This window comes from Sminthopsis crassicaudata, chromosome 4, assembly GCF_048593235.1.
Source record: "Sminthopsis crassicaudata isolate SCR6 chromosome 4, ASM4859323v1, whole genome shotgun sequence".
Classification (NCBI taxonomy): Eukaryota; Metazoa; Chordata; class Mammalia; order Dasyuromorphia; family Dasyuridae; genus Sminthopsis; species Sminthopsis crassicaudata.
Genome location: NC_133620.1, coordinates 132926052 through 132947272, shown reverse-complemented (window position 1 = coordinate 132947272; position 21221 = coordinate 132926052). Strand labels below are relative to the sequence as shown.

Genomic DNA, 21221 nt, shown 5'->3' with positions numbered 1-21221 from the left:
GTTAAGTATTATGAAGAATGGTTAAAGGGCCTCAAAAATCATACCATGTGAGAAACATTTGAAGAAATAGAAGTTATTTGTGCTCTAGGGATCTATATCTAGCCTTGTATTACTTTATGCTTTTATCAGTGATATGGATTAAGAGTAAAATCAAATGCTTTTCAAATTTTGTAGATGATGCAAAGCTAGGAAAAAAGGTAACAAGGAGAATGGTCATCAGTATCTAAAAAGTTTCTGAAAAGCTATATTGAAGTGAATCTTATAAGATGAAATTTAAGATTGGGATACAGAACTAGGCTTGTGATTTTTATTGGCACTGAATATTCTTACCCTACTAATGCAATTTTTTTTGACTTGGTGACTAGTCATACTTCCCTTATGTTGTATTTGTATCATAGATTTTTTTGAAGCTTACTATAAAACTACATTTATCACTGTTGAATTTTCAGCCAGGAAGATCTGGATTTGAATTCTGCTTCCTTCATATATTGCCTGTGTGACCTGAGAAAATCTCTTAAATCCTTAATGCTTTAGACAACTCTCTCAAGATAATTAAGATAATTAGTTGTACAAAGGGTAAGTAAGTACTCTTTGAGGACCCTTCAAACTCTGAAATGCTGTAGTTCAGTGACATATAGACATAGTTCCTTATATTCTTTAGTATTTGTAGTCTAAAATGGATAAACTTAGGCATGGATAAGTAATCAAAAGTATATGCAATAAAAATGTAAAATTTCACTAATCTTTAGAGGGGTGGGAAACCTGTGTTGAATAATGCTACAATTGCATTTGTTTGGTTGGGGAACTATACCTGTTTCAAAAAAAATGCTATAGTAAGTGGTATAAGAAATATAAAATAGTTTAAAATGATTAATTTATACATTCTATTTCTTGAATGGCTTATAATATTTTATTTGTCATGGCAACAAATAATCTAATATTGTTAAATACAGACATATTAAAATTACAATAATATTAGATCATTCGAAGCACTTACCGGTGGATATGTATGTAGAGCATAAGTGTTGCCTCGTATAACCCTTCTGTCATACATAATGTTTCCATAACGAATGGGTTCTTCATCTCTAGAAAATGTCAAATTTTAAATGACCACTAATTATTAACTGTTTTTTAAATTTGAATTAAATATTAATAGCATTTATTCTACAGAATGGATATTTAAAAAAGAATACTTTTCTTACAATATAGCCCATAGACCACAAAACTGGTCCACTTAAAAACAAAACCTGCTATGTTAGTGATAAGTTGCTTCATTCAGGGATTTGAAATAAATTAATAAAAGAACGACTTTTATGCTTAATAAGTAAATTAGTAAAGTATCTATTTTTTAGTCCTTAAGATTTAGTAAAGTATCTCACTATTTTTTAGTCCTTAAGATTTTTTAAAAATGATTTTGACTCAATCTGTTAAATTACTAAAGTTCTATTCTGATTATTGAAAAACGGAAGTAACCCTCTGAACCTTCTTAAAAGCAGAAGGCTTTGCATAAGGGTTCAATGACACAATGTCAGACTCTTTCAATTCCACAAATATGTCTTTATCATATGTATATATAAGAAGGAACTGTGCTTGGTACTATAGAAATAAAAACAACAACAACAACAACAAAAACCAAAGTAATTCTCGTTCCTAAAGAACTTATCTCACAAAGATAAATTCATGATTCCAAATTCTGAGTGCAGATAGGCCCATCACTGAATAATTAGCCACCAAATAATGTTTTTTTTCGTAAAGGCCATGCTTGAAACAAATATACTATTCAATCTTTTACAGTCCCTTTCTGCTTCTGAAGGGGCACTGAGAGAATGCTAAGGATGCACAATCTTAGGACTATGCACTAATAATAACTATTCAATTAACTTTGCAACCATCTTCCCTTGACACTTCCAAAATTACACTGTTTGCCTTCATTCTCCCTCTCTCCACTCATAGAGCTATCATTTATTCCTAGGTTCAAATCATTATCACTTCTTACCTCCAACAGCCTCCCCTAAATAAATGGTCTTCCTGGTCTTACAATTTCATCCCTTTACAATGCATATCTTCCACAATGCTAATAAAATCATCTTCCTGAGGCATAGATCTGACCAGAACATTTTATTCTGGCACTAAGGTTAAGTTATAAATTAGATACATTTCAAAGAACTGATTCTCAAGAGACTCTAAAAAGGATCCCTCATGTTAGCAAGATGATTATCTTTCCTGAAAAAGATGGTTTGTGAATTCTCTGGGTCATGTGGTAAATTTTTGCTATTAGCTAAACTCTCTCCCCAAAATTATATTTAATCCTTATTATCTTCTTTCTTGTATGTCTCATTTTTCAGAGTCAACAGCAGCTTGTTTTAAAAGGTTGGCTTAAAGTTGATATTAATTGTGCAGAGAATACCAGCCTTCTTTGCATTTTAGTCCTTTCTTACAATTTGATTTTTGCTAAGTACCATAACTTATTATGACTATGACAAATATTCTTTCCCTCAAATAGAGGCAGTGGAGTTAAGAGGCAGAAGGCCAAGGTTTTAGTCTTGAGTTAAGAGCTTATTAACTGTGTGACTAAGTGCATCACTGGAACTTTGAGGGACTCAGTCTCCTTATTTATCAGCTAGCATTAAAGATAATTTGAACTACCCTACCTATTTTGTGGATAGCCCAGGAAAACAGTTTTGAGTACAAGTATATCTACAAAATACTCAAAGGATGAAACAATATCATGAGCAGTATTACCTCAAATAATGGATGGATCTCTGATCTCATTGATTTGGTAGTTCCCTCCAACAATGAAAATTGTAGCATAGCACATCCACACCTCCTACATATGCTATGTGAATCGTATTCAAGTCCTGCTGAAGTTCACAACATATTTAGGGCCTTCCTTGATTTCTCCAGACATTTTAAGGGTAACAGTGGAATAAACTGGCTATTCATCTGACATTCCTCATCCCTAATCTGGACCACCTTCTCTTGTTACCAGACATTTCTTTTGAGGTTTCTCACTGATAATTCATAGTCTGCTTATACTTATTACACATCTCTCCACTGATGTCACTGTGATTCAGTTTTACTTCCTTGCAGATTTTTATTTCATGTATCACTTGTAAAATATACTTGAGAAAAAAAAATGAGGCTATAAGGTAAGAACATTGGTAAAACTTGGGCAAATAACTCAACCTCACTGGGATGCATTTTCCTCATTCATAGATAAGAGAAATAGATCAACCAACCTCTAAGTTCCTTTCTGACTATAAATATATGTTTCTATATGATCCATAGATTCTGTTAAATTACTAAAGTTTTATTCAAGATGGCTAGAAATGAAATGATTTCAAATAAAAGAAACCTACTCTGGCGATGACAATTTCAAATGAATTTCTCAAGACACTTCAAAAAAGAGAATAGTAATGATTTTTATACAGCATTTTAGAGCTTACAAAACAATATTCTCACAACAATTCTTTGAAATAGGTAACACAAGTATTTTTGATATTAGCTGACAAATAGAGAGACTGCTTAAAGTTCAGGTGACCTCCTCAGTCACACAGCTAATAAGCACTTGACTCAGGACTGCTTCTATGTCTTCCGACTCTAAATTTGGTGCCTCTATTTAGGAGAAGAATCCAAAAGGATAGGAAAAAAATTGTGTTTTTTTAACCAGATCAAGATCAGGGAGATAGAGTGACTAAAAAGACAGCTAAGTACGAACATCAACAACTTCAAAAGAACACTTATTAAATGTCACTCAGACACACAGCCACACGCAGATATTTACAAGACAAAGTGATAAGAATAAAGAGAGAGATGTCATGGGACATAAACCAAGTCATGGGAGAGAGAATTCCTGGTTGGTACTTGTTCTTTTGTGACCTTTGGCAAGGTACTAAATGAAGTCTCACTTTCTGGGGTAGCTAGATGACTCAGTGAATAGAAAACTGGGTCTAGAGTCAGGAAGACTCATCTTCCTAAATACAAATCTTGGCCTCAGATACTTATTAGCTATGTAACTCAAGCAAGTCACTTAATACTATTTATTCTCAGTTCCTCATCTGTAAAATTGGATGGAGAAAGAAATGGCAGTATCTTTGCCAAGAAAACCCCAAATAGGGTCATGAAAAGTTAGTCTCAACTGAAACAAATGACTGAATAACAATAAGGTCCTTTTCAGTTCAAAATCTAATATCCTGTAAGTGCCATCTAAAATCTGGTAGAGGAGATGACTTTTTCACTAAGAGACCAAAAGCTGAAAGAAAAGGGGGTAAGGTGTATAAGAAGTTTTATGGAATGTGGCTCACTCTAAACAAACTACCCCAAAAATCACCCACCAATGATAAAGCATCCAAGAAGCATTTACACCTTTTTATTCACTTGTCCATGTCTTCTTGTAAATCTCCTATAGATGTCTACCCAATATCCCTTTGGTACTTTCTCTAAATCTCAGTTTCTTAAACCATAGTTTGTAGCTACACATGGATCTTGTAACTGAAATGTGGGAGTCATGAAACTATGGTTTATTTTCAATAAATGATCGATTTGTATATCTACGTTGTATACGTATATACCCAGGATCACAAAAATAATTGGTGAAAAGAAGTTGCAAGGAGAAAAAGTTTAAAAAGTCCTGCTCTATAAAGGGCTATCAAACAGTACAATCTGTGTCCCAAAGAGATCATAAAAAAGGGAAAAGGATCCACATGTACAAAAATATTTGTAGCAGCCCTTTTTGCAGTGGCAAGGAACTGGAAATTGGAAACTGGAAATTGGAAACTGAATGGATGCCCATCAATTGGGGAATGGCTGAAAAAGTTACAGTATATGAATGTTATGAAATATTATTGTTCTATAAGAAACGATGAATAGGATGATTTTAGAAAGGCCTGGAGAGACTTACATGAAAGATGCTGAGTGAAGTGAGTAGAGCCAAGAGAACATTGTACACAGCAACAAGATTATGTAATGATCAACTATGATGGATGAGGCTCTTTTCAACAATGACATGATTCAGACCAATTCCAACAGACATGTTATGGAGAGAGCAATCTGCACCCAGAGAGAAGACTATAGGGACTGAATATGGATTACAACATAGTATTTTCATCTTTGTTGCTGTTTGCTTGCTTTTTTTTTTTGGATCTGATTTTTCTTGTGCAGCTTGATAAGTATGGAAATATGTACAGAAGAACTGCACATGTTTAACATATACTGGATTATTTGATATCTGGGGGAAGGAGTGGGGGAAAGGTACAGAGAAAAATTTGGAACACAAGATTTTGCAAAGGTGAATACGAAAACTATCTTTGCATGTATTTTGAAAAATAAAAAGGTATTACAAAAAGAGAAATAAAATAATTCTGGAACAAAAAAAAGAAAGTCAAAGAGATGATTTTATATCTGATGCTAGAGGCAATAGAACTACTAGAGTTTGTTGAGTTGGGGATGGGAGGGAGATGTGAGGGGAATGGTAGCATGATTAGTCCTCTGGCTTTAGGAAGATCACTCTAGTAGTGTTGAATGGTTTTGGGGCAGGGAAGCCAAATCTGCAGGCTATTTTTAATAGTTCTGTATCAGGGTTGTGGCTAAAAGCAGAGAAAAGGGTCTATGTGAGACACTGCTAAGGTAGAAATGATAGGACTTAGTTATAGAATGGATGTGAGATGAGTGCAAGTGAGGAGTCTATAATTACACCATGGTAGTGTGTAAAGTTCTTGAATTGTGAGGGTCCAGTTGTTTGCTCAATTATAATCCTCCTCTGGGAGGAGATCTGTAAAATCTTGTCCTCTGTGCTCAGGTTTCTTGGGAGCTCTGAATCTCCTCCAACTTTTGTCCTTCCTCAGATCAGACTGGTCTCCTTTCAGCCTGCTTGGTGTCAAAACTCTATCCCAGAGTCGATTCTCTCAGACCCAATGCTGCCCTTCTTTTATCCTCCCAGAGAATAGGCATGTGAGAACTCAATGGGGCGTGGGGAAATACTTCCACCAATGAACTTGCTCCTCTTAGAATTCCTAAGGTGTAAACTCCCTTTAAAAGCCCGAACCAAAGATCTGAGCCAGAGAACTGTCAAGTCAACCTGAGTTCTCACTTTGTAATTGTCCAGACAACCTGAGTTCTCACCTTGTCACTGTCCAGACAACCTGAGTTCTCACCTTGTAATTGTCCAGACAACCCGAGTTCTCACTTTGTCACTGTCCAGACAGCCTGAGTTCTCACCTTGTAATCTTAACAGTAGCGCTGTGGGCAGTAAGGGAAACTGAATAGAGCAAGAGTTGGGAGGAAGGATAATCAGTCTGTTTAGGATTTTATTAAGTATGAAATGTCTAGAGAATATTCAGTTTAAACTATCTCATAAGCAATTGGTGATTGGAACTGAGAGAGAGATTAGGGCTAGTTTTACTGATCTGGAAATCATCTGCTTAGAGATTATTATTAAACCCAAGGAAAATGATGAGATCATCAATTGTTAGTATTGAGAAAAATGCCTTAGGACAAACTCTTGTTTCAAAGCATTGTTCAAATGCTACCTCATAATTAAGGCCTTTCCTCATCATGAGCCAATTTAGTGTTCCATCAAGAAGGCCTTGAATGTACTTATATCACATGTTCCTCCTCAACAAGCATATTTATTAAGCCACAATTATATGCTGGGGCTAGGATAAGTTCTGGGGATTCAAAGCTAAAAATCAAATAATCTCTTCTATCATGGAACTTTTACATTGTGTCTGCCCTTTAGAACCCAAACTCTGGAAGGGCAAGAACATTTTTGTCTTTATCCTTATTAAGGTTACCTAAAATAGTGTGTCTTGGAATACAGTATGAGTTTGATAAATACTTATTGATTGAATGGTGAATTATATTTGGGTATAATGTAGGTATGAATATTTATACTATACATAATACTAATTGTATATATTATATCTTATTAACATATATAAAATAAATGCTACATGTATTTTCATTTTAAAAAAAAGCTTACTAAGAAATTCAAATGACAGATTTCTTAAAGCAGGGATTTTTAATGTTGGATCCATGAATCTAGTTGTTTTTTAAATTCTGATCATTATATTTTAATATCATTGGTTTCCTTTGTAATCCCATGTATTTTACTTTGCAAATTTAAAAATATTATTCTAAGAAGTAGTCTATTCAACTAATACTAATCAGATGCAAATTATTTGCTAGGCTCTGAGCTAAGGACTATTAATACTAAGAATGGCAAAAAACAGTCCCGGCTCACAAGATAGTCAGTTGATATTTATTTAGTAACCTGCTATGTGCTAAGCCCTTTAAAAATATTTTCCCAACAACCCTGGGATATAGGTGCTGTTTTTATCTCCATTTTATTGAAGAAGGAATTAAGGTAAATGGGTTTAAGTCAGTGGTCCTCAAACTTTTTACCAGTTTACTGTCCCTCAGGCTATTGGAGGGCCAGATACTCTTGTCTCCGCTGCCTCAGCCCAGTGCCTGAAGTGTACTCTGCTAACTCAAGTTTAGGTCGAACATTACTTCTGGTCTGATTTTGCCATAACCCTGTGGGCCGCATAAACATCCTCAGCGGTGTAGTTTGAAGAATCCTGGGTTAAGTGATTAGCCATATCAATATAAACATATATGCACCAAGTGGTATAGCGTCTAACTTTCTAAAGGAAAAGTTAAGAGAATTGCAAGAAGAAATAGACAGTAAAACTTTAATAGTGGGAGAGCTCAACCTTGCACTCTCAGATTTAGACAAATCAAACCACAAAACAAGAAATTAAAAAAGTAAATAGAACATTAGAAAAACTAGGTATGATAGACCTTTGGAGAAAACTGAATGGCAATAGAAAGGAATATACTTTCTTCTCAGCAGTTCATGGATACTATACAAAAATTGACCATATATTAGGACATAAAGATCTCAAAATTAAATGTAGGAAGGCAGAAATAATAAATGCCTTCTTCTCAAATCACAATGCAATAAAAACTACATTCAGTAAGAAGTTAGGGGTAAATAGACCAAAAAGTAATTTGAAACTGAATAATCTCATCTTAAAGAATGACTGGGTGAAACAGCAAATTATAGAAACAATAATTTCACCCAAGATAATGACAACGATGAGACTCATACCAAAATGTGTGGGATGCAGCTAAAGCGGTAATAAGGGGAAATTTTAGGTCTTGAGGCAGAATGTGATTGCAGGTCGTCTTGATTCTAGACCTAGTGTTCCAAATACTATACTAACTGCCTTAATAATTTACAGGGATTTAAATTATAAGAAGACTAAAAAAGTAGCAAGTATGAGATTGTGAAGGGCTCTAAAAGCCAAAGAGGATTTTGCATTTGGTCTTGGAATTAATAAAGACACACTGGACAGAAGGAATAACAGGTAATCACTCTCTTATTTAATAAATTCCAGCTGTTTTCTACTACTTCTAGGATCAAATGTAAATTCTGCAACTTGTCCCTGGCAGAGGAGATTGATGCAATAGCCCTGGGCATTCTGAAGTGATGACAGCTTGTACTAGGGCAATGTGAGAAGAAAGAAGGGGGTGTAAAAGAGAAGAAACCGAGGTAGAATTGACAGTATTTGGCAATGAATTAGGGAGTGGGAAAGAGAGATGGAGAGTGAGGAGTCCTATCTAGCTTAAGATCCCTAGTCTTAAGAGTATTCTTTTCTCAGGGCCAAAATATTGAATTCTGGTGCACTTGGCAGCTTTTCCATTATCCATGGTCTTTGATTCCATCCCCATAAAGTAAGGCTGCATTAGATTACCAAAAGTTCCTTTCAGCTCAAAATCTAAATTCCAAAGCTATCCTGATGTTATTTCAAAGAGCAGAAACACCACACCAAACAAACCTTCCCAAACAAATGTGTCCCACCTTAAGAAAATACTTGTTTTCAAGAACAGATACTATTCATATCATAAAAGATTCTTTTACTTAAGAAGTGTTCTAAAACATTAGCAACTCTTAAAAGTAGCAAACCCCAGAAATTCCAACTTGCCTTCAAACATGAAGCTGTTTTTCTGACCAGCCATGTCAGTCATGTCTAAAGTTCAAGCTTTGCCCCCTTATCTTATGCTCCTTTCTGACTTCACTATTCCCCTCCCCCCATGTTTCCCTCCATTCCAATTTATCCTCCACTCAGGTGTCAAACTGATCTTTCTAAAAATCAGGTCTGTCCATATTATCCTTTTGCTCAGTAAATTCCAGAAATTTTGGAATTTTGAACCAAATATAGCTCTTCTTCTTAGCTCTAGGACCAAATATAAAATCTTGTTTGCTGTTCAAAACCACCTTGCCCCTTCTACCTTTTCAGTCCTCCTCTTCACATACTTTGATCCGATCCCTCTGACCTCCTTACTATTCCTTGTCCACCACACTCTGCCTCTCCACCCTTAGCATTTTCACTGGCTGCCTCCCATGCCTGCAACTTCCTCCTCATCGTTGACCTTCACTTCCCTGGGTGTCTGAGTCTCAGCTGAAGTCCCACTTTCTTCAAGAAGCCTCTTCCCACTCCCCTTCCTGAAAGCACCTTCCCTCTACTGATTATCTCCATACATTTTGTTTGTATACAGTTGCTCGCATGGTTTCTCCCCTTAACAGTGAGCTCCTGGAGAATAATCAATCAATAAACATTAATTAAGGGACAGCTAGGTGGCCCAGTAGATAAGAGTTCTGAGTTCAAATCTGGCCTCAGACCCATTAGCTCTGCGATCCTGGGCAAGTCCCTTAATCCTGTTTGCCTCAGTTTCCTCGGCTGTAAAATGAGCTGGTGAAGGAATTGGCAAACCACTTCCATATCTTTGCCAAGAAAAACCCCAAGAGCTCACACAAAGTCGGACGTGACCCAACAACAAAGAAAACATTTGCCAGGTCCTATGCTAAAAGCTGGGTGTACAAAAAAAAAGGGAAAAGACAGTCCCTGCCTTCAAAGAGCTTACACTCTTAACGGAGGAGATGGCATGCAGAGAGATGCATATAAAGGGTAGGGAGGAAGTAAATAAAAGAGGGAAGGCTTCCGGTAGAAGGCAGAATTTTGTTTGGGGAGCCTGGAAGGTCAGTAGTTGGAGCGAAAAGAGAACGTTACAATATGGGGGACAACCAGGCGGAATGTTCACAGATGGAATGTCTTGGGCAGCAGTAAGCAGCCAGGAGACCGGTGTCCCAGGATCCGAGATTATGCAGCCGGAAGTATTAGCAGGGACACCGGAAAGGGGGGGGGTTGGGACTGAATAATATGCATACTTAATAAGTGCTATTTGACTGACTTTTGCATTCATTTACATGCATGTATGCATACGTGTGTACGTAACCTCGTTTTCACCCCAGACTGAACCATTTGCGGTTGGAAGCTTTAGGTTGCGCGGCGGTACATAATACCAGGTGCCGTTCTCCGGCGCGGATCCTCGCTGGTAGGATTCTGCGTCTCCTCCCCACTTTGTGCATTTTCATATCATTTCCGTCCCTGGGTTTCCTCTGAACACCAGATAACATTTCATCTTCTACAAATAAGCCTTTCCCAGCTTCATTAATCTTAGTGCCTTCCCTCTCTGATTTATTCCACACTTAGTTTACTAGTTGTTCGCACGTCGCCTCCCCCTCGGACGGCGAACTCCGGGGAGTTTGCTTTGGTATCCCCGACGTCTAACCCACTGACAAGCGCACACAGCAGGCGCTTAATAATTGCTGGTTGACTTGTATTCCCTGCAACTCGCCAGGCCCCGAGCTTCCTGAAGATTTGGGGAGGAAGCATGTGGAGGGGGAACGGGGGAGGCAAGGAGCGGGGGTGGGGGAGGGGCTCGGCTACTCACGACGACCCGTAGTAGTCCCGGTAGCGCCGACGCTGGCAGTTCAGGGGTCTGGGCCGGCTGGCGAAGGTATAGGTGCCGGGGGCTCTAGGGCTGGAATCAGCCACGGTGGAGGTCATGGTGGCGGGGGTAGGCCGCCGAGCGGTCCACGGGCTTGGCTGGGAAGCAGTAGAAGGCTATCGAGCTGCGCGGCCCGCGAAACTACAACTGGTGCCACGAGCAGAAGCTCAGTGGAGGCACAAAGTGAGTCAGGCGGAGCGGGAAGCAGCCCTGGTAGGTGGTCTGGGAGCCGCTCCACTCCAGTGACCTTGCGGATGCCGCACAATGCTTGCCTGTAGCTACCGGCATGGTTGCTCGGCAACGGAGAGTTCTGTCTTTTGCCTGCGTCGCTAAGGTAAGCAATCCCGGCAGTCAAGGAAGAGGGGCGGGGCGCCCTTCCTCCCATCACTTCCGGTTGACTTAGCCAATCTTGTTAAGTCTCCTCTCCAGCTTCCCCTTACGTCATGCCTCGGGGGGTTGCGCAGGCGTAGTGAGTGCAAGCCTTGTCATTCTCTCCACTAGCCCGTGTGCGAGCTCCCCTCCAGCACCCAGGGTCTTCCTCTAGTAAGGGAGCTGCGTAGGGCTGCCTCCATTCCCCCTCCTCTCCTCCCTTCCAACGTCTCCCTTCTCCCCCAAATACAAGGTAAACTTGAGAGCAAGTGCTGTAAATATCTTCTTTGTATTTTGGTGCATATCCTTTGAATTTCCAATTAAACCAAGACTTATTAATCACCCCATATTCAGGGCACCCTGCAGAGAATCGGAAAATTAACTAATGGGACCCCGGGCCAGATGGGGCCGCTGAGGATATTAATGCTGCCCGCCGGGTTATGGCAAATGGGCTGAGGGGGCGGAGACAGAGTGTGAGTTTTTGTATTTACTACAGTCCGGCCCTGAGGGACAGTGAACCGGCCCCTATTTAAAAGTTTGAGGACCACGGAATTGGACCATACAGAGGACTTTAAATTTGGCCAACATTTATTAAACTCCCCCTGGGTACCTGGAAAGGCAATTTTAAAAAATATTTGGTAAATTGTAAAATTAACTCATCTACTTTGAACAGAAAGGGCTTTAGTAAATGCTGAATTGAAAGCCCTTTCCGTGATCCTGAGTATTTTTGGGCACATCACTGAATATTGATGGAACTTCTGATCACAATGGCCTTTACACCACTGGGTTTATAAACCCAAGAGTGTGAGAATACAAGACTATAAATATAGATAATGAAGTATTACTTTAATTTTGTGACAAAATTTGCAAAAACACATGAATTTAGGAAAAAAATCACCATATTTAGAATTTATCAAAATCACTATGAATTATCATTCTATATATTATTAAAAAAGCAAAGCATCTGGCTCATGGTAAGCTCTTAAAAATGTTTCCTTCTTTTCTTTTAAAATATAGTATAATTTGAAGGCCCTGTCCAGCTATATTCCAACTTACCTTTCTATTCTCCTGCTAGTCTTCTAAATACAATACAGTATTCTTGCCAAAGAGGTCTACTTTTGGTTCTAAATTTTTTCATCTTTCCTTTCACATGTGCCTTTTCACTCACTGCCACTTCATCCCATTCCCTTGTTTCTTTTATGGCGCATCTCAAGTAAACTTTTCTCCACAGCCTTCTCTGTGTGAAAGCTATTAGTTTCCCCCCCCCCTTTTTTTTTTTTTTTTATCATTTTATTTGCTTCTCCTTCGGATCAGTTATTTATGTAATTTTTGTTTTCCTCCTAAGATTGAAAGCCTGAGAGCTAAGCCTGTACAATATTCCTCTTGGTAATGCCAGAATATTGCCTTGCAAGAAAAAAAGGCAAAATGCCATAGGTGCATAATATATGTTTGCTGGGGGTTTTTAGAGTTGGTGTGGTTTGGACTGGATTCAGTGTGTAAGTAGATAGCAGAACAATGTTGAACTAGAAGTCAGAAGCTTGGGTTTGAAATCCTGATTTTTATCACGTATATAATCATCTGTTAGTTCCTTCCTCTTTTTGTCCCTGTTTGCTCATCTGTAAAATGAAGGATTGGATGCTAGATGAATCTTTAAGGTTGTTTGGAGCTTTAATCAATCTTTCTTTCCTTTCTTTCATCCTTCCTTCCTTCCTTCCTTCCTTCCTTCCTTCCTTCCTTCCTTCCTTCCTTCCTTCCTTCCTTCCTTCCTTCCTTCCTTCCTTCCTTCCTTCCTTCCTTCCTTCCTTCCTTCCTCTTTCTTTCTTTCTTTCTTTCTTTCTTTCTTTCTTTCTTTCTTTCTTTCTTTCTTTTCTTTCTTTCTTTCTTTCTTCCTTCCTTCCTTCCTTCCTTCCTTCCTTCCTTCCTTCCTTCCTTCCTTCCTTCCTTCCTTCCTTCCTTCCTTCCTTCCTTCCTTCCTTCCTTCCTTCCTTCCTTCCTTCCTTCCTTCCTTCCTTCCTTCCTTCCTTTCTTTCTTTCTTTCTTTCTTTCTTTCTTTCTTTCTTTCTTCTTTTCTTCCTTTCTTCCTTTCTTCCTTTCTTCCTTTCTTCCTTTCTTTCTTTCTTTCTTCCTTTCTTCCTTTCTTTCTTCCTTTCTTCCTTTCTTCCTTTCTTCCACCACATATATGCGTGGGTAATTTTACAGCATTGACAATTGCCAAACCTTTTGTTCTAATTTTCCCCCTCCCCCCCAAGATGGCAGATTGATCAATACATGTTAAATATGTTAAAGTATAAATTAAATACAATATATGTATACATGTCCTAACAGTTGTTTTCCTGTACAAAAAGAATCAGACTTTGAAATAGCATACAATTAGCCTGTGAAGGAAATCCAAAATGCAGGTGGACAAAAATAGAGGGACTGGGAATTCTATGTAGTGGTTCATAGTCATCTCCCAGAGTTCTTTCACTGGGTGGAGCTGGTTCAGTTCATTACTGCTCTGTTGGAACTGATTTGTTTCATCTCATTGTTGAAGAGGGCCACGTCCATCAGAATTGATCATCATACAGTATTGTTGTTGAAGTATACAACAATCTCCTGGTCCTGCTCATTTCACTCAGCATCAGTTCATGTAAGTCTCTCCAGGCCTTTTTGAAATCATCCTGTTGGTCATTTCTTACAAAAAAATAATATTCTATAATATTCATATATCAATCCCACTTTCATAAGAAATACTACAAATTATAACCAATGACCACGAGGCATGAATTCATAAACTTTAACCACAAATTGTCAAGTATTTGTTAAACACAGCAATACTCAGTAGTTTATACCTTTACAGAAAATCAGATGTGGGAAAAATCTAGATATATGAAACATTTTTATATTATGTAAATTATATCCATTTGTCACATAAGCATGCATTGTATGAATATAATTATAGTATGATTATGTACTCTTAAAGATTTTCTCTTTTTTAAAGAGTCAATTCCTAGATATTTGAAATTTTTTTTTAAATTGACATTTCTCTTTTTAGGAATATGCTAACTGGATAATTTAATAAACATTTAGATTTTATTATTATTACTGCTACTAAAGAACCATTTTTACGGTCAAGAAGGCTTTGGTTCAAATTCCGTTTCTGCATTTACTACCTTTGTGAAGAGGCAGCATAGTGTAGTGGATAAAAGTACTAGAATAGGAATCAGAAGACCTTCATTAAAGTCCTGTGTCTGACATATTGACTGTGTCACCCTAGGCAAATCACTTAATCACTCAGTGTTCTAGGTATCTCTTTTAAAACTACCTGCTGCAGTGCCAGTTTGCATTGGAGGATGGAGTTTCCTCACCCAGGAATTTTAAGAAAACCACAAATCCTTTTCCTTAGAGAACCTATGTGAATTGATCTAAGTTAATTTTATCTGAGCATCCCCAAAGAACTCTAAGATTAGAATTTATGTGGTAGAGGGAATTTACTTACATTCTTATAATCAATCCCCACACCAATGTCATAATACAGGTTAAAAATGAAAAAAAATTACTCCTACTACTGTTAATTGAATGGTATAAGGCAAATGAATCTACAACATGCTTTTCTACATACGGAGCTGGGACTATATAGGAAGGAAGAGCATTGATGTGTGCTACCCATAGTGTGATAAAACTAATGACATTGGGCTTTCTTAGTTCCAGTGGGAACTTGCCCTACCAGAAAACCCAAGCATTCACTCTGTCTAATAAGAGAGCCTTATTGGTTGTAAGTAACCCAACAGCTGGAGTAAATTTAAATATATGAGGAGGATTTGTAGATCTTCAAAATTGTAAGTATTGACTAAAGATCAATATTATCCTCAATAATCTGCCCTAAACTATAGGGATGGGAAATTTTTTTTTTTTATACTAAGTTCCATTTGGATATTTATAACATCATTTGTGGACCATACAAATTTATCAACTTAAATAATTCCAGTAGTGGGAACCTGCTTTTAGGTTTTAGCTCATCATTGCCTGAAACCTTAGCAAATGATTTCACAAGTCTTATACAGCTCACCAGCTGGACATTCCCTACCCCTGGACTTGAAAATGGATACATGATAGTCAGTTTGGGAACAAGGTGGATCTGTGACTAAATGTATGATGTCATCTGAATGGAATTAAATGGAATGGGATGAATGGTATTCAGAAAAGCCTATATCTCTGCCCTGACACAGTAATGGGGAAAGCAGAAGGGACTTCTGGGTTGCTAGACAACCCCAAAGATACCTGATTCATTGGGAGAGAGTCTCACATATGTGTCTAGGAAGCTATTAGTTAATTTTTCCCTTTGTGCATGGAAATTAATCTTCCCCCAAAGGATTATCTTTTTTATGTTAAAGTATATGTTAAATACAATATAGGTATACATACTTATACAGTTATCTTGCTGCACAAGAAAAATAAGATTTAGAAAGAAGGTAAAAATACCTGAGAAGAAAAACAAAAATAACAGAAAGAATGGAAATGCTATGTTGTGATCCATACTCATTTCTCAGTGTTCTTTCTCTGGGCATAGCTGGTTCTGTTCATTACTGATCAATTGGAACTGATTTAGATCCTCTCATTGTTGAAGAAAACCACTTCCATTAGAATTAATCTTCATACAGTATTGTTGTTGAAGTGTATAATGATCTCCTGGTTCTGCTCATTTCACTTAGCATCACTTCATGTAAGTCTTTCCAAGTCTCTTTGTATTCATCCTGTTGGTCATTTCTTACAGAACAGTAATATTCCATAACATTCATATACAACACAGTTTACTCAGCCATTCTCCAATTGATAGGCATCCATTCATTTTCCAGTTTCTAGGCACTACGAAACAGGGCTGCCACAAACATTTTTTGCACATACAGGTCCCTTTCCTTTCTTTAAGATCTCTTTGGGATATAAGCCCAGTAGTAACACTGCTGGATCAAAGGGTATGCACAGTTGACATTTTTTGAGCATAGTTCCAAATTGCTCTCCAGAATGTCTGGATCCATTCATAACTCCACCAACAATGCATCAGTGGCCCAATTTGATCCATTCACAACTCTTCCAACAATGCATCAGTGTCTCAGTTTTTCCACATCCTTTTCAATATTTATCATTATCTTTTTCTGTCATCTTTGCCAATCTGAGAGTTGTGTAGGGTTATCTCAGAGTTGTCTTAATTTGCATTTCTTTGATTAATAATGATTTGGAACACCTTTTCATATGACTAGAAATAGTTTCAATTTCTTCATCTGAAAAGTGTCTTTTCATATCCTTTGACCATAAAATAATTATCTTTTACCACTGCTACAAAGGGAAAATCAAAGATGATTAAAACTTTTATTTAAGTGCTTCATTTTTTACTCATCTGTTTTGTTTTGTTGTGTTTTACCACAAGACAAAGTTAGCATTGAAACTGAAAGGGCATAAACAATCTCTGCAGGAGACTTGGGTTCAAATCCTACTTTTGCCTCTTAATACCTGGCTATCCATATCATTTAACCTTCCCAGGTCTTAGTTTCTCTGAAGCAGATGGGCTTTGAGGTCCCTTCCAGCTCTAAATCCATGATGCTATGAGTTCATTTTTTTGGACAATATAGGATAGTGATGCAATTTCTAATAGTAATGTATTTTAGACCATTAGTTTATCAAAAGGGTAGGAAGGCAAGATTGGAAGCATACGCAATATATTGTTTCTTTAAATTTTTGATAAGGAAATTGTTTGCAAAAATATACAAATTGATTAAAACATCTAAATTTATCAGAATTTATCAAAATCACTTTTTAAATAACAAAAACAATGGCATTTAACGGGAGCTGGAGGCATGGTTACAATGATAAAAGCTGACACAAAGTAAGGATAGGGAGCTGGGCAGAAACATTATAAACTATGAATTATTTTTTTTTTATATTGTTTAAATAGCCTAGGACTGCTACATATTAAGCTCTTGATAAATACTTATTTTCTTCCTTTAAAAAAGAGCATAAATCTGGAAAAAAATTTTTGTCTAATAAGAATATTGCATTTTGCATTCTTTGGTATCTTTGTTATTATTTTTCAGAATGTATTTACCTATAATAAAGATAACTTTAAAAATTACAAGTGTACATTACTTTGAGAAAGCTATATCTGAAAGTCAGGAATTATGAAATAGCTAGTATTAGATTGTATTTCATTTTGCAGAAAGATTCATTATAGAATTTCTTGGAATAGGGAACTTCCTTACATTTAAAATACAGTTTGGTTTATAACAAAGATTTCAGGAGTTTTCTAGGAAATTATTGCCCAATAATGGCTTACTCATGTAATGAGGAGAAGGGAACATGCATTTAATAAGTTTCTACTATGTGCCAAATATTCCTTCAAACACTTTTACAAATATTGGCTCATTTTAGCATCACAGCAATTCTGGGAGGTTGGTGATACTACTATCCCCATTTTAAGTTGAATAAACCGAGGCAGACAGACTAACATCCTTATAGAGTATATAAAATATTTTCCTCAAAATAAACTTATGATATAGGTAATCATTCCAACTAATAGATGGGAAAATAGTCCCAGATTAGTTATTTGTTCTAGATTATAAACTAAATAAATGGAAGAATCAGGATTTTAAGTCAAATCAAGTCAATAAATGCTTATTAAGTATTCACTGTTTGCCAGGCACTGTGATAATCATATAGAATATAAATACAATCAAAAGGAAAAATAGTCTCTTCCCTCAAGGAGTTTATGTTCTAATGAGCCAAGATAACACATAAAAGGGAGCCATAAGGTAGGAGGTAGAGCTGTCTCTCAGTGGAGACTCTGAGAGAACACACAAAAGAAGAAGGAGCCACTAAGGTAGGGAGATGTTGCCCAGGGCATAAATGGTGGAGAAGTCTGGAGAGTCAGAGGCAGAACTAGGAGGAAAATCCAGGCTTTTTGATACCAGAAATTATCCTACCACACACTGATCCAAAGTGAATTGCCCATATTCCTATACATGTACACATGTTTGTATGCATGTATGTCTATACATGCATGCACATTTGTGTACACATATTTACAAGCCTCATAGCAATTTCTCAAATTTTAAAAGTTTGAATTCCTTTCCAACTCCATTTCTGATGCTCATCTTTCTCCACCATGCTAAGACAACTGTGTCTCCCTGAAAATTTAATAGTTGGCTCTCATAATTGAGTCCAGCAGCACCTTCATATCAGATTAAAAAAAAAATCATACTCAAGGACAGGATCCATTTCTTAATGGATCTTCCCTCTGACCTTTCTTGCTCCATCCCCAAAAATAAATAAATAAAGCTTTAATTGGCCTCTGTTAGCTGTGAGAAAGTAAAACATTATCCACACTTTAGTAGACCAGTTTCATGAATATTTTATCTGTAACTACAGGCCAAGTATTATTATCAAATCTGTTTTGCAGATGATTGATTGACCTGAAGTTCTGAGAAACAGGAGAACTAGTTTACATTGCCAATAACTAGTCTGGAACTTGAACCTAATTCTCCTTGATCATACTTTTCTCCTTACACTAGATTTTGTACCATCTCATTTATACAGGTTTACAAATTTATATGATCTTATTATAATGTATAAAAACTAATGGATCACAATAGACACTATATGATAATGGTTTGTTGTATCCAGAAGGCCCCTAGTATAGATTGGGGTGTCCTAAGAGCTGGAGCGAGGTCTCTTCTTGTTTCCAGGCCTAGCATTCTATCTATCAAAAGCACTACTTCATTATTTCTTATTATAGATGAGGAAATAAAAGTCCTTGAGGTCAAATGACAAGTCAAATTCACACAATAAGTAATACATCCAGGATCTTCCAGACTTTAAAGTCCTTGTTCCAACAGAATGTAAGCTATTTGAGTAGGAAAAAAATAAGAAAGTCTGTGTTGCTTTTGTTTTTGTTATTGCCAATACCTAGTACAGAGCTTAGCACTTAGTAGGTGTTTGATAAATGCTGATTAACATACCGAAAATATTCAGTTACCAAAAAAAGTCTCTAGTCCATGTATTGTATTTTAAGTACTAGGGCTGACTGGAGAGGTTGGGGGGGGAGTTGGGGTTCAAGTGTAAGATCTTTAGCTTCTACCCTTAGTCTTCAAAGCAGAGGAAGTCCCAGACATGGTGTAGCACCATGGTATCATGAAAGAAAGCTGAGCTATCATCTAGTGCAATTCTTTCATTTTATAAATGAAGAAACTGATACCCAAAGTCCAGTCCAGTTGCCTGGGATAACCCAAAGTAAATTCTGCATAAGTACAATAAACTGTTTCCTGGGAAGTCCCTTTTACTAGTAAGCAGGTTCCCACAGAGCCAGGCAAAAGGAATAGCCTTTTGGTAAATTGCATTTGAAACCATAGTATATTACCTAATAGGAAATGGAATTTCCTCATCTGTGAAATAAGAAGATTGAATACAAACTAAGGTTTCTTCTCACTCCAAAATCTATGAGTTTCTGACCCCATTTTCTGTCCCACTTGCCCTTGTTTTGTGCATCTTGAGACAAATTCTCACATAGTAAAATGAATACTGGATTTGGAGTAATCTGTGTGATTTACAACAGTCTAAAGGAAAGGTTTGGGTTCTACAGAACAGTATTTCAAATGCTGAGATTGTTTTTTTCAAATGACTGAAGGGATGGTAGGCTAAGATGATTTTTAAAACTAGCCTACAATAGTTCATTCTGAGTTTGATTGTTCTAATAATAATTTCATAACTCAGTGCTAGCATTTTAAAATATAGCTTTCTGGCATTCCCCCCCCTATTCCTAGGGAGGGAATTAAAATTTAGGTACTCTTCACTGGATATTTTCTTTTAAAATTAAATATTTTACTAGAGATTTGATGTTGAGCATTTTCACAGTCACCTAAGCTTAATTCGTGACTATTTACTTTTAAATTAATTTAAAAAAATAAAGCATCTTTAATAATTTTTCAGTCATTCTCTTTTAGTTCCCCCCTCAGGATTTTTTGTCAATTCTTTTTCATTCATTTTTCTTCTTCAAGGATCAGTCCCTTGTGTGCTCTGTTACTCTGATTCTGTCTTTTTTTTTTTTTTTACATTATTTCATAAACTTCTTTCTAGATTTTCCCCTTTCAATTGCATTATAGTAATGTATTATATTTTATTAATGTTCTGCAATTTATTTGTTTCTTTGCTCTTCTATATCTGTCTGTTTACCTCTTTAAGGCCAGGTCTTCCTCTCTTCCCCAGGTGGGAAATGAAGAGGCCACTCATTAATTTTATCTCACTCTGATTGGCATGGAAGCTTTGACCTTTTCTGTTTCTACCCTGGACCAATTGCCACCTTAAGCAACCTATTGATCTCCCCTCCCCTGGAGCTTACTATATTCATGCCAAATTTATGGCCATCCAGTAGACATTAACCACTGCTGCTTAGAACTTCTGAACTCAAGAGATCTATTAGTCTCCACTTATTAGCTGAGATTATAGGTGTGTGCCACCAGGCCTATTTATTCCACAATTTATTTAACCTCTTTTCCTTTTATTGAACCCATGATGCTATTATAACATATTTGCATAGATAGCTTTTGCATGTGTGATTTTTTGCGTATCCTTTTAAAGCTATACTGAATAATTTCCTCTTGATAAAAATAAATGCTACAGCAACTCATTCTTCTAGAAGTCAGGGCTCACATTCTTTCTAGTCAGAACATAATTAGAATTCATAACATGAGAAACTTGGAGAGGTTACGGTGTTCCTAAGAGGTTTTTTTTTTAATATATTAATTTTTTAAAATAAATTAAAATGTAATAGTCAATTGATGAAAGTTTCCTGTAAGGGAAATTAACACCTAATGTTTTGCAAATCTTAAAATTTGAAGTGGTCTAGCCAAAGGATCTGAGAATAAGTGAATGCTTTCAGGAATGAGTGAGCTAGAGCTATTTTGAAACTCCTTCTATGATGCAGTTACTCGGCTGCTCTTCCTTTATGGATTTATAATGTTCCTCTTTCTAGT

At 36.8% G+C, this 21221-nt stretch overlaps 1 protein-coding gene across 8 annotated transcripts in view; it reads right to left on the bottom strand.

Annotated features, from left to right (window-relative positions):
• The window catches only part of RSPH3 (radial spoke head 3), a 113331-nt gene that overhangs the window by 79718 nt on the left and 12392 nt on the right, over positions 1-21221 (bottom strand). For 6 of the 8 annotated variants that reach the window (XR_012489143.1, XM_074309409.1, XM_074309410.1 and 3 more), the window contains one exon: positions 998-1085. Coding sequence is in view for 6 of the 8 variants with exons in the window: in XM_074309409.1 (XP_074165510.1) it covers positions 998-1085 (88 nt within the window). In the remaining 2 variants the exon portion in view is untranslated. Of the gene's footprint in view, positions 1-997; positions 1086-10797; positions 11209-21221 lie in introns of those variants that run through there. The other 2 variants (XR_012489145.1, XM_074309408.1) reach the window with 2 other exon arrangements.